Source organism: Phocoena sinus, chromosome 6 (genome assembly GCF_008692025.1).
Source record: "Phocoena sinus isolate mPhoSin1 chromosome 6, mPhoSin1.pri, whole genome shotgun sequence".
Taxonomy (NCBI): Eukaryota; Metazoa; Chordata; class Mammalia; order Artiodactyla; family Phocoenidae; genus Phocoena; species Phocoena sinus.
Window position 1 is genome coordinate 14,027,013 of NC_045768.1, and position 12,189 is coordinate 14,039,201.

At 48.5% G+C, this 12,189-nt stretch overlaps 1 protein-coding gene across 7 annotated transcripts in view; it reads left to right on the forward strand.

Annotated features, from left to right (window-relative positions):
• The first annotated feature begins 287 nt into the window (after positions 1 to 287).
• The window catches only part of CDK5RAP2 (CDK5 regulatory subunit associated protein 2), a 195,075-nt gene continuing 183,173 nt past the window's right edge, over positions 288 to 12,189 (forward strand). For 4 of the 7 annotated variants that reach the window (XM_032634782.1, XM_032634777.1, XM_032634781.1 and 1 more), the window contains exons 1-2: positions 305 to 546; positions 10,216 to 10,283. In XM_032634782.1, coding sequence (XP_032490673.1) covers positions 488 to 546; positions 10,216 to 10,283 — 127 coding nt within the window. In that variant the 5' untranslated portion in view covers positions 305 to 487. Of the gene's footprint in view, positions 547 to 10,215; positions 10,284 to 12,189 lie in introns of all 7 variants that reach the window. The other 3 variants (XM_032634778.1, XM_032634776.1, XM_032634780.1) reach the window with 3 other exon arrangements.

Below are 12,189 nucleotides of genomic sequence, written 5' to 3' on the forward strand. Positions count from 1 at the left end.
AAGTACATACCTGGTTAGGTACTCTGCGGGTGCCAAGAGGTGCTGGATTTCCATCTCCCGCTTAAATTAACGGCCCAAGGCCGATTCAGCCCTCAACAAAGATGGCACCTGCCCTCGCCTCGGCCCGAGTGCCCTCACTAAAAATGGCATCCTGCCTCTCTTTCCTTGAGTCTTGCTGGTGCAAGTGCAGAACCCCCGCCCTCCCTGCCATTAGTTAAGATGGCGCCCGCCCGCGCTGCCCGGCCCGGCCTCGGCTTCACAGCGCGCGCCTCGGTGACCCCGCCTCGTTTCCGTAGGAAGAAGCGCCGGGAAAGATGGCAGCGGCTGCGGTTTGAATTCCAGCGGCGCCGCCGGAGTCCGAACGAGACCTGGGTTGGAGGGGGCGGGGACCTCGGGAGCCGGGCCGGTCGCGACCCGGGGCGGGAGGTGGGGAGGGAAACCAGTGGCGACGCCGCCAGATACCAACGCCGCCACCTCCTCTGTGTCCATGATGGACTCGGTGTTGGAAGAGGACGTCACCCTCCCCGGGATACGCAGCGGCTGCAGGTGCGGCCTGGCCTTCGGGGGTTCGCGGTAACCAGGCCGGGGTTCCCGCTGATGGGGGTTTGCTGCATCCGAGACTTGGGGTTTGCTCTTTGGGTGTTTGAGGGTTCTGAACGTGGGCAGTATGTGGGATGGGTTTCTTGCGGGGGGGGGAAATCTCTTTGGGGACCCGCCCACTGATACTGAGTGTAGGTGGTTGGGCGGTCCCGACCTGCCCCACGCCCGCCTCTCGCATTTCGGGACATACTTTGAAGAGGAGGTGAGGGACAGGTAAAGGGTTCTCTGAAAGGGTGGGAGATGGGGACCTCTTAGAGTGTGCAATTAGTGGGGGCTAGTTGAGGGGCGGGGACCTTGAGGGTACTTGATGGTTCATGCTGGTTTGGGGATTTGCTTTCATTATGGGGAGTGCACTTGGTCTGTCCAGGCTTTGCTTATGGGGTCACATAGTGGCCACCAAAACTCGGGCTATGGAGTGCAGCGGTTAGGAACCTTGGCTGGAGTTGAACAGAACTGGATTCAAATCCAGCCCTTTAAACTAACTAGCTGTAACCTTGATAAAATGGTTTAATCTACTTTCCCATCTGTAAAAGGAGGCTGGCAGTAATATCCACCCAACAGAGTTGGGGTGAGGATCAAAAGAGAAGATGCCCACCCAGCAATTTGCTTGGCAGGAGTAGTGCCTGCCATATAATCAGTGCTTAAAAAATGATTCGGAGGACTTTCCTGGCGGCCCAGTGGTTAAGACTCGACGACACCAATGCAGGGGGTGCGGGTTTGGTCCTTGGTGGGAGAGCTAAGATTCCACATGCCACGGGGCGAGGCCAAAAGATGAAAAAAGAGATTCGGTGTTGTCATTATCATCATCACCAGTAATACAAATTGGGGAATAATGTCTGAGAGTGGCCTCCCCATGCACCTGTCCCAAGAGGCAGTTGGAGTCCACATTGCTGGCGCGGCAGGGGTCTCTCCTGGTAGGAAGGCCTGACAAAGCCCTGCACTGCTGCAGGGTTGGGGCCCTTTGGTTGTCCTGGGCTCCTGGTTGGGGAGAGGGTAGAAGGTCTCAGAGGTGATCCCTAACTGAGAATCTGCAGTGTTTATCCAGCTCTGCTAGGGACAGGCTGCTTCTTTTAGTCAACAGATCCTAACTGAAACGGTGGCATGTTATTTGTTGTGCAAATCTGGACGGTTTTAAGAGTAAAATGGGCACAGTTAATTTATGGCTGAGCAGCAGGCATAAACAGGTCCTGTCTTGGGCAGACCTTGGACAAATGGTTACTCTGTTTATTGAGGACCTACTCGTCATCAGGCACAGAACAAGGCCCTTTGCAGCTCCTGCATCATGTCCCTTTCTCTTCATCTTTCTGCCACTGCCCCAGTATATTGCAGTATGACCTCTCATCTGGATTGTCGTGGTTTCCTTCACACCTCTGATAGACTTTTTTTTTTTTTTTTGCGGTACGCGGGCCTCTCACTGCTGTGGCCCCTCCCGTTGCGGAGCACAGGCTCTGGACGCGCAGGCTCAGCGGCCATGGCTCACGGGCCTAGCAGCTCCGCGGCATGTGGGATCTTCTTGGACCGGGGCACGAACCCGTGTCCCCTGCGTCGGCAGGCGGACTCTCAGCCACTGCGCCACCAGGGAAGCCCTCTGATAGCCTTTTATACTACAGCTTCAAAGCTCTTTTTAAAATATAAATCTGATTGTCACAGTCTGCTGCTTTACGTGTTTAATGCTTTTCATTGCCGTTAAGGTAAAGTCCATTATTATTCTCTCAGACAGCTTTTCACATCTCAGCACCAGTTGGCCAAGCACTTGGGTTTTGGGACCTAGACCTAACTGGGTTTCAATCCCAATTCTTCCACTTAACAGTCCTGTGACCTTGGGCAAGTCACCCTCTGTGAGCCTCAGTTTTCATTATCTGTAACATGGGTGAGTCTAACAGGGTTTAGCCTAATGTCTGACCCAGAGTAGCAGCTCAACAGAGCATCAGACATTCTCCTTTCCCTCCTCTCCCTGCCTTTGCTGGTGATCCTGCTGCTGCATACATTCCTGGTAACTAATCTCTTACTCACCTGCTTCATACCCGCCCTGGCTCCTCTCTGCCCTCAAGATGAAGTTCTTTAATATGGCTTCTGAGCTCTTTATACTCTGGCGCATCTACCTCACTAACCTCCTGTCCTCCCTCTTCCTTCCCTGTCTCCTCCCCAAGCCCATCACTCTTGCTGGCTGCCAAACAGTTATGAATGATCTGCCTTGTTCTTTCTTACAGCTGGGCCTGTGTACTCGCTGTCCCTGCGGCCTGGATTGCCCCCCCCGCTCCCTTGCCTTATTATTTTTCAGGTCTCAGTTTAGATGGTACTGCCAGGAAGTCTTCACTGATATCCCCCTATCCCCACCTGGGCCCTCTGTTCTCCTCTAGTCCCTCCATCACTGACCTGTTCACAGCCCTCATTGACTTCACTGAATTTTTTTGTTTTTTTTGGCCCCACTACGCCGCAGGCAGGATCTTAGTTCCCCGACCAGGGATTGAACCCACACCTCCTGCACTGGAAGCTCAGAGTCTTAACCCCTGGGCTGCCAGGGAAGTCCCGCGACTTCACTGAATTTTATTAACTAGTGTGGTCCAGTCAGCATATAATTTGAGCCACGTATATAATTTAAAACTTTCTAATAACCGCATTAAAAAAGTAAAAAGAGACTGGTGAAATTAATGTTAATAATGTTTTATTTAACCCAGTATTTCCATATATTATCATTTTAACTTGTGAAAAAAATTATTAATGAGATATTTTATCTTCTTTTTGATTTTACTAAGTCTTTGAAGTCCAGTATGTGTTTTACACTTACAGCCCTTCTCAACTTGAATGAGCCACATTTCAGGTGCTCAGTAGGTCCAGGTGGCTGGTGGCTCCTGTACTGGCCACTGCAGGTATGACTGTTAACTTGTCTGTCTCCCAGATTAGACTCTGACCTACGTGAGAGCAGGGGCTGCATGTTGATCATCTTTGTAACCCGACTTCCTAATGTGGTATCTGGCTCATAGTAAGGGCTCAGTAACCATTTGGTAAATCACTGAATAAACAATGATCTGGTGGGGTGACAGTTTTATCCCCCTTTTACAGGTGAGGACACTGGGGTTCAGAGAGGTGAAATGAACGGTCTGGGGTCCCACAACAAGTACATGATCAAGCCAGGATTTAAATCCAGGCCTACAGACTCCAGATCCTGGCTATCAGTACCATGTCTTGCCTTCCAGCCAGTTCTCTGAACAAATTCTGAGAGGATTCTGGGAGGATTTTTGGAGCTGCTGCTGCTTGAACTGGCCCTCAAAGAGTGGCAGAAACGTCCTGAGAGAGTCAGCTTGTCTGTCAGGTGGTCACAGTGGATGAGAAAAATCCCTGCAGTAAAATCTCTTTTTATGCTAACGTGAGTACTCTTCTGCTTGCTAACATCCAAGCCCCAGTTTTAGAGACTAGACCAGAGTCCAGTTTGTCCTTGGACTTCTGTTGAATTAGGTCAGTGTGTGTTATTCTCTCCAAACCTGATCACCTGTGGGTGCCCCAAGAGCTCCGGCCCCTGGAGCCTCACCTGAGCTAAGGGCCTTCATTAGGGCCTGCCTGATGGTGTCGAAGGAACCTGCACTTTGTACGCAGGATGTCTGCGTCTGCATCCTGCCTCAGCCAGTCACTAGCTGTGCTGCTTGAGTAATTGGCTTCACCCTCCTAATCCTCAGTTTCTCTTCAGTGATAATATCGGTTTCGTTGGGTGACTTTGTGGATGAAGCAAGATTGTATGTATTAAGTACCTAGCACCGACTGGGGAGTACATTAAATGTTGGCTGTTTTTGTTTCACCGTTACCATGTTGTACTGTTTCCTGGACAAAGTCCTCTGTGCCCACACCCCTGGGATCACCCGTTTGTTTTCATGCCCAGGATTCTGCCTCTCCCTGTGAGCTTCCTAAGGCCTGGCCCAGGCTTGTACATCTATGGGTTCCTCAAGTACATGGCCATTAAGTGCTTGCTGCCCAGTTAGGGGCAGACCACAAAGACATGTTTCTTATAGCTTTGTACACAGTTTGTACTTTCTCAGGCAAAGAGTGCCTTTATGGATTTTGTAGAAGGAGGTTGAGAAAGAGGATGGTGGAATGAAATTTCTGGTGAAGGCTTGAAAGCTTAATCCAAGGCCGACCTTGGACCAGAGGTACCCCTAGGCTGTGAGGTTTGAGGAGGTGTTCTCCGTCGCCAGTGTTAGCTCAGTGAGCGCAGGCAGCACGTCTGGCTTCTTCCCCACTGTATCTGCCCTAGAACTGTGTCTGGCACATGGTAGAGGCTCAACAAATATTTGTCGAATGAATCAATTTTGTTCAGTCTCCGTTTGAAAAGATAAATGCCATGAATATAGGCTCCATATTTAGTAGTAAAATGCTGCTTTGTAATCACTGTGTGGAAAAGTGCACAACAGAGTGTCAACTGATACAGTCTTCGTGGAACACAGTTTGGCGTTAAAAATGTGCCTTGTGTGTTTTTTTTTTTAACAGCTTTTTTAACAGATATAAATCTAATTTATATGCCGTAAAGTTCACCCATTTGCAATATACTATTCAATGTTTTTTTTTTTAGTATATTTACAGAGTTGTGCAGTCATCACCATAATCTTAATTTTAGAACATTTTCATCATCCAAAAAAGAAACCCTGTGCCCATTAACATTCGCTCCATGTCTTAGCTTGGGCTGCTGTAACAAAAAAACTATAGACTGGGTGACTTATAGACAACAGAAGTTTATTTCTCACAGTTCTAGAGACTGGAAGTCCAGGATCAGGGTGCCAGCATGGTCAGGTTCTAGTGAGGACCCTCTTCCGGGTTGCAGACTACCTATTGATACTTCTCATTGTATCCTCACATGGTGGAGAGCAGAGAGAGGAAGCAAGAGCTCTGGTAACCCTTAAGGGCACTAATCCCATTCCCAAGGGTTCCACCCTCATTACCTCATCTAGACTTAACTACCTCCCAAAGGCCCACCTCCTAATACCATCACTTGGAGGTGGGTGGGTAGGGTTTCATCATATGAATTCTGGGGGGCCACAAACATTTAGTCCATAACATTCCACATTTCTCCTCCTTCCCCTCCCCCCAGCCCTAGGCAAGCACTATCTACTTTTTGTCTATAGATTTGCCTATTCCAGACATTTCATATAAATGGGATTTTACTGTATGTGGTCTTTAGTGAGGTTCATCCATGTTGTAGCATGTATTAGTATTTCATTCCTTTCTGTGCCTGAATAGTATTCCATTATATACATGTATTGATGCCATATTTTGTTTATTCATTCATTGGTTGATGACATTTGGGTTGTTTCTGCTTTTTTGGCTGTTATGAATAATGTTGCTATAAACACTTATTTGGGTACAAGTTTTTGTGTGGACATAAATTTTTGTTTCTCTGGCAGTAGGGTTGCTGGGTCATATGGTAACTCTGTGTGTTTAACATTCTGAGGAACTGCTCAACTCTCTTCCAAGGTGGCTGCACCATCTCACACGCTCACCAGCAGTATATGAGTGTTCTTATTTCTCCATTGCCATGTCAACTCTTGTTATTGTTTGTCTTTGCTTATAGCTATCCTTGGGGATGTGACAGGGTATCTCATTGTGGTATTGATTTGCATTTCCCTAATGACTAATGATGTTGAACATTTTTTCATGTGCTTATTAGCCTTTTGTATATTTTCAAATCCTTTGCCCATTAAAAAAATGTGAATGTGTTTAGATCCAGCAATTCCACTTCTTGCTATCTATCTGACTAGAGAAATCCTCACACATGTGCACAATGAGACCTGTATAAGGAGATCCAGCATTGTTTGTAAAAGGAACAGTTTAGAAACATTGAATTACCATCAGGAGACCTGGTAAATACACATCTTTTCTCAAGTGTCTTTCAGACTGTGACCCATTGGCAACTCATGAAACTGAATGTAGTAGGTTGCAACCAGAATTAAAAAAAAAAAAAGAGTAGAACAGAATAGAAAGAATTTCAAGAATGAAGGGTAAATATTTCCTTCTATGGGTTGGGGTCAATAAAATTTGCAGACACTGCTGTACATTGCTTTGTAGGAGTTAAAAACACTGAGGTAGATCTGTACTGTCATGAAAACATCTTTAGGACACGTTAGTGAAGAAAAGATGCTGCATACACAATTACATACATAGGGAAAGGTTTGGAATGTCTTGCTGACAAGAGTGGTTACCTCTTAGGAGGAGACCAAGATGGGAGTGAGTAGTCAAGGAGAACTTGAAACTTGTCTATTTTGTATTTATATATTTTTTTCTCTCATTAAGAATACATGACACAGAATGAAAAACAAGTTGTTGAAAGACAGACAAGACTGTACTTGGTATAGTTGTTTTCTGAATGTGATGTCCAGTCCGTCCACGGCTCTCATAACACTTTGTCCGTGAAACGTTCCATCCTTGTTGAACCTTGCGTGGATGGACAGTTGTTGGCTGCCATGTACAGGCTCAGGAGATCGCCCCTTTTGGGTGGCGGTGGAGCGAGCTAGGAGGATGAAGTGGTTGGTGAAGCGCAGGTGAGCATTCGTTCATTTACCCGACACACAGTGGCCAGGAAGCAGCCACATGGCCGTGCGCTGCGCAGACTCTGGAAGGCCCTGCCTCGATTCATGGGGACCTCGCCACAGCCCCTTGAGGAAGGTGCTGGCGGGGGCCAGGGTGGTGTAGAGGCTAAGAGCACGGGCTTTGAAGTCAGGCCAGCTTGGTCTTTCAGCTTATTAACTTTCCTGGGCCTCCCTTTTCCTCATTAAAAAAAAATGGCAACATCGAAAAACTGCCACCTACCACTGAAGGGCTGTAGTGAGTAGTAGGCGGGAGGCTGCTTGTCGCTGAGCGTGGGGTCTGTTCAGTGCGGTGCCCCTGCAGGGTAGTGGTTACGCTCATGCTGTGTTTTGCACGCGAGGAAACTGGCCCTGACTATGTGCCGCATTGAGTAGGAGCTTTGGGCAGCCCGGACGCTGGTTAGCGAGTGTCAAGGACCCAGAGACACCTGGATTTTGGTCTCAGCTTTACTACCAACTGCTTGTGATTTCCCCCCCCCCCCCCCGCCCCCCACAACGGTGCACCGGCCTCTCACTGTCGTGGCCTCTCCCGTTGCGGAGCACAGGCTCCGGACGCGCAGGCTCAGCGGCCATGGCTCACGGGCCCAGCCGCTCCGCGGCACGTGGGATCTTCCCGGACCGGGGCACGAACCCGTGTCCCCTGCATCGGCAGGCGGACTCTCAACCACTGTGCCACCAGGGAAGCCCCATGTATCTCTTTTTTTTTTTTTTTTTTATGCGTTACGCGGGCCTCTCACTGTTGCGGCCTCTCCCGTTGCGGAGCACAGGCTCCGGACGCGCAGGCTCAGCGGCCATGGCTCACGGGCCCAGCCGCTCCGCGGCACGTGGGATCTTCCCGGACCGGGGCACGAACCCGCGTCCCCTGCATCGGCAGGCGGACTCTCCACCACTGCGCCACCAGGAAAGCCCCCGCTTGTGATTTTGAGCAAGTATGTTCCTTCCCTTTCTGGGCCTTAGTCTCCCCCATCCATACCACGACAAAATCATGTCCAAACCCTTTTCCTTTGCTTGCCTAGTTTTGACTACAGGTGGGGCCCCATGAAGCCCCAACTTTAGTTCTCAGGCCTAGAGTGAATGATCAGAATGGGATACAAAAAGGTGAATTCTTAAAGGTGGAGGTGTGGCTGGAACAGACTGAGACTGCGCATGACTGAGGTTCACGGCATTTAAAAAGTGGGCAGGTAAAGTCCAAGTGGAAATTTGGCAGGAACCAGGCCGGAATTGCTGCATTAAATAGTGGTTTCTTCTGAGTTGTGGTGTCAAATGTCATTTTTCAGACTTCGCTGGTTGCCTGTTGGAAATTTGCCTAAGACCAAATTCTTTGGCTTTGCCTGCCACGTGGCCTACAATGGTGATTGATCTTGGCTTGAGTAACTGATGGGCCATTTCCTCCAATAGTAGTAAATTAATGGCCGTGGTGGAGAGAACCCCAAACTTGGGAATGTAGAGACCAGACTGTAGGCTAAGCTTGACCAGTAACCTGGTTTGTGATCTTGGGCCACTGGGCCACCATCTGCAAAGGGTGGTGATCGAACTTGATTTTAATTTTTACAATTCAGTTTAGAAAATGGAGTTTGTCCTTCTCGTGATACTTATTGGAGGAAATTGAGAATTGTAAAATTAAAAAGGAGGAAAATATCTCTCATTTCCCTGCAAATTGTGATTTTTAATATTTCAGTTGTCTTGTTATATATATTTAAAGCCCACCTAGTTTCCAAAGATTTGAGGTGTCTTTAGTGTACATGTATTTTGTTTTTCAATAATTGAAGGCGTATTCTACTTAGGTTTTTTTTTTTTTTTTTCCAGTTATCCTCATAGCAGACACTTTTAATGTAATCATTTTCTTGATGTTGGAATTTTACGACATCCAGTTTTTGGCTTGGTTCTGATCTTGAAGGTTCATTCCAACTCCAGAGTTTGGTTATCAGGCAAAATTGTCCTAGGAGCAGAACGGATCTGAATTTAGAGGCATGGAAAGAGCAAATTGCCAGGAAGTCAAGCTGCACGTCCATCAACTCTTAGTTTACAGCTTGGGACAGGGAAGCATTATTGGGGGTTAGACATAAAGGGCTCGGATTCTGGCCTTGGTTCTCTACTTAACTGCCATGAGACTGAGTAGGCTGCTGAAATTATCTGGGCTTTAGCACCTTCCTTTGAGAAATGCATAGACCCTCAGGGAATTGGGCAATTCTCATGATGGTAAATCTTTTGTAAGTTATAGAGCATTGTATGTTTCAAGGTGACCGGGTGTTTTGCTCCCATTTATGGAATACTTACAATACGCCAGGTACTTGCCGGACACTTGTAGTCTCATTTAACTGCCAGTTGCTCTATCAAGTAGCTGCTGTTCTCCTTTTACAGATGAAGGAAGCGAGGCTGGGAGAGATATGTGGCAGAGCTTAGAACAGAATCCAGGGAGGTGCATTTTGTGTTGAACCACACCTCCTATTATGGTTTAGTTTTCTGTCAGTGCCTCCAGATCCTCACTGAACCTGTTTTTATAATTCAACCAGTAAAACTTCTTGAATCAGTGAGTTTTGCATTTTTGTTTGATATTCTTAAAGCATCCGAATTGGTGCCTGATTCTGGGAAGCTTAATTTTTGGTTGTGATAGGCATATTAATAATGATGGTAATAGTAATGACAAAAACAACGCTAGATGCCATTTAGCGAGCACTTACTGTGTGCTGAGCGTTTATATATTGATACATTAACTCATTTAATCTTTACAGGTAGAGGGTGGTATCCCCATGTAACGAATTAACAAAGTAAGACTCAGGAACATCAGTAGCTTATATTTGGCATGGTGCCTCTGCACCTAGCCCATCTGTGGCCCACAGAACCCTTGACGTGTGAATGAATGACTGACCTTACTCAGTTGTTAAGTGTTAGAGCCAGACCTCTGCCCCAAAGCCTGAGTTCTTAACCTCTGCACTGCATGCCTCACAGGTAGCTGGCTGGCTGTGACCTGATGACGGACAGTCCGTCTGATAGTCTCTGCTGTTCAAACACTGACTCTTCTTTTATCACACGTGTTCTCTCCTAGTGGCCTTGTTCCCAATTTACCAGATGACCTGGATGGCATCAGCCCCATTGCTGGTTTGGGAAATGGTGGTAAGTACACAAAGTAAGAACAAGGGAAGTAGACGCGAGGCCACGAGGGCCTTCAGGCCTTGAGCCTGGGCCTGAGCTTTGATGATTCCAGGGCCCAGAGCTAGCCCGGCATGGCTTGGTGCTCCCAGGAGGTACACAGTATTTTGTATACATATTGACCTGCTACTCAGTCCTTTCATAAACACTGGACTAGAGGAATTGATGTCCTTGGGGCCATATTTCATGAGTTTCATTTCTTGCTACCACGCTTACAGGGGTTCAGCCAGTGTTTGCTGAACTGAATGGCCAGTGGAGGCTGGATGTTGAATCGGTGACTCGGTCGGGTTCGGAGGATCTGTTGGTCCCTGCTGCCGAGTGGCTGGAGGCCCCTGAGGGCTGCTGTCCAAACTTCAGTGTGCAGAGGCCTTCCTGGCAGGCTGCTGGATTCCAGTTGCCCGCTGAGGCCCAGCATTCCTACACGGCCCTGCCCTTTGGAGACAAATAGTTGGTTAGACCACAGGAGACAGCGCTGAGGAAATAGGCAGTCTGCTGTGTTGAAGCTGGACCATGAGGAGACTTTCTGTTTTGCAGTTTGGGTTTTGCTAAGCGTTCTTCATAATTTTTGTTTCCGAAAAAAGTGGATGCTATCCTAAGTATCTGTGGGAAGTGCTAATAATTTGCCACGTTGAAATATCTTAGAGATAATTTTGACTTGTTCCCCCCCACCCCCCAAAATGGTGAGATTATGTGCAAAAGGAAGAAGGTTTTAGAGCAGACAATGATGTAAGTTTCACAAGGTTTATTGCTGGAGACTCTTTTAACTTACAGGCCACCCTCAGGTTTTCCTTTAGAACCTATTAACTTTTACTTCAAACGTACAATCCCGCAGTTCTGGTTTCTCTTTTTCCTGCCCAGGCAGTTAGGAGCAGAAAATTCATAGGCCTCCTCCTTAATTCAGCCCGTGTTATACATCTGCTTCATGCCAGGTTCCGGGCTCAGTGCTGGGATTCGGATCATGGTTCTGATCAAGCCTAGAGGGCAGACAGCTAGAGAACGATCAGGATAGATCACACAGTCAGTGTAACGAGTGAAGAAGTGAAAGGAGCTGGGAGAGGGGATGAGAAGGAGATTTACCCTCAGATGAAGGAGGGGGGGTGGGCCGGAGTTTCCCAAGAAGCTGAACTGGAGCCAAGACTTGAAGAATGAGTGGGACCTAGGTGGGGACACAGACACAGGTGACAGAGCACAGCCCGTCTGAGAAACAGGAAGGCAACCCGCGTGCCCCCGGTCTGGCGCACCGGGCTCTGCACAGTCCCCCACTGCCCCGCTCCTGAGCCGCCTGTCGGCTGAATGCTGAGCGCCACGCCCGCTCCCTCCTCTGGGCCTTTGTCCTCATCTGCCTGCTGCCTGCCTGAGTCTTTATGACTCAGCTCAAGCCCACTGCCTCCTGGGCTCTCCCTAGGCTGCCTTAGGTGTGCTTTCTCCTCTCTGAACCGTATGTATTTCACTGCATTTCGTTTCATCTGTTCCCGTTGGCTACTTAACAAGTACCCAGAATCAGACCCCTTCTCACCCTCCCTCCCTGGTCTAAGCCATCAGGACCTCTGGCCTGGATTCTCCCAGTGTTCTCCTAACTGGTCTCCTTGTTTCTCTCAAAGCGCCTTTTAATCTGTTCTCAGCGAAGCAGGCAGAGGGAGCCTGTGGAAACCCAAGTCCCATAACGCTACCCCTGAGCTCAGCATCTTCGGCGTCCTGAGAGGAGCCAGTGAGGCCGTACACAGCCCGTCCGCCAGCACCTGGCTCACCCACCTGGCTCACCACATATGCCCCTTTACTGCTCTCGCGTCCATCGGCCTCGTGGCTGGTCCTCAGATCCCCTGGGCATCTCCCACCCCAGGCCTTTCCCCTGTGCCTTCTCCAAGTTTGC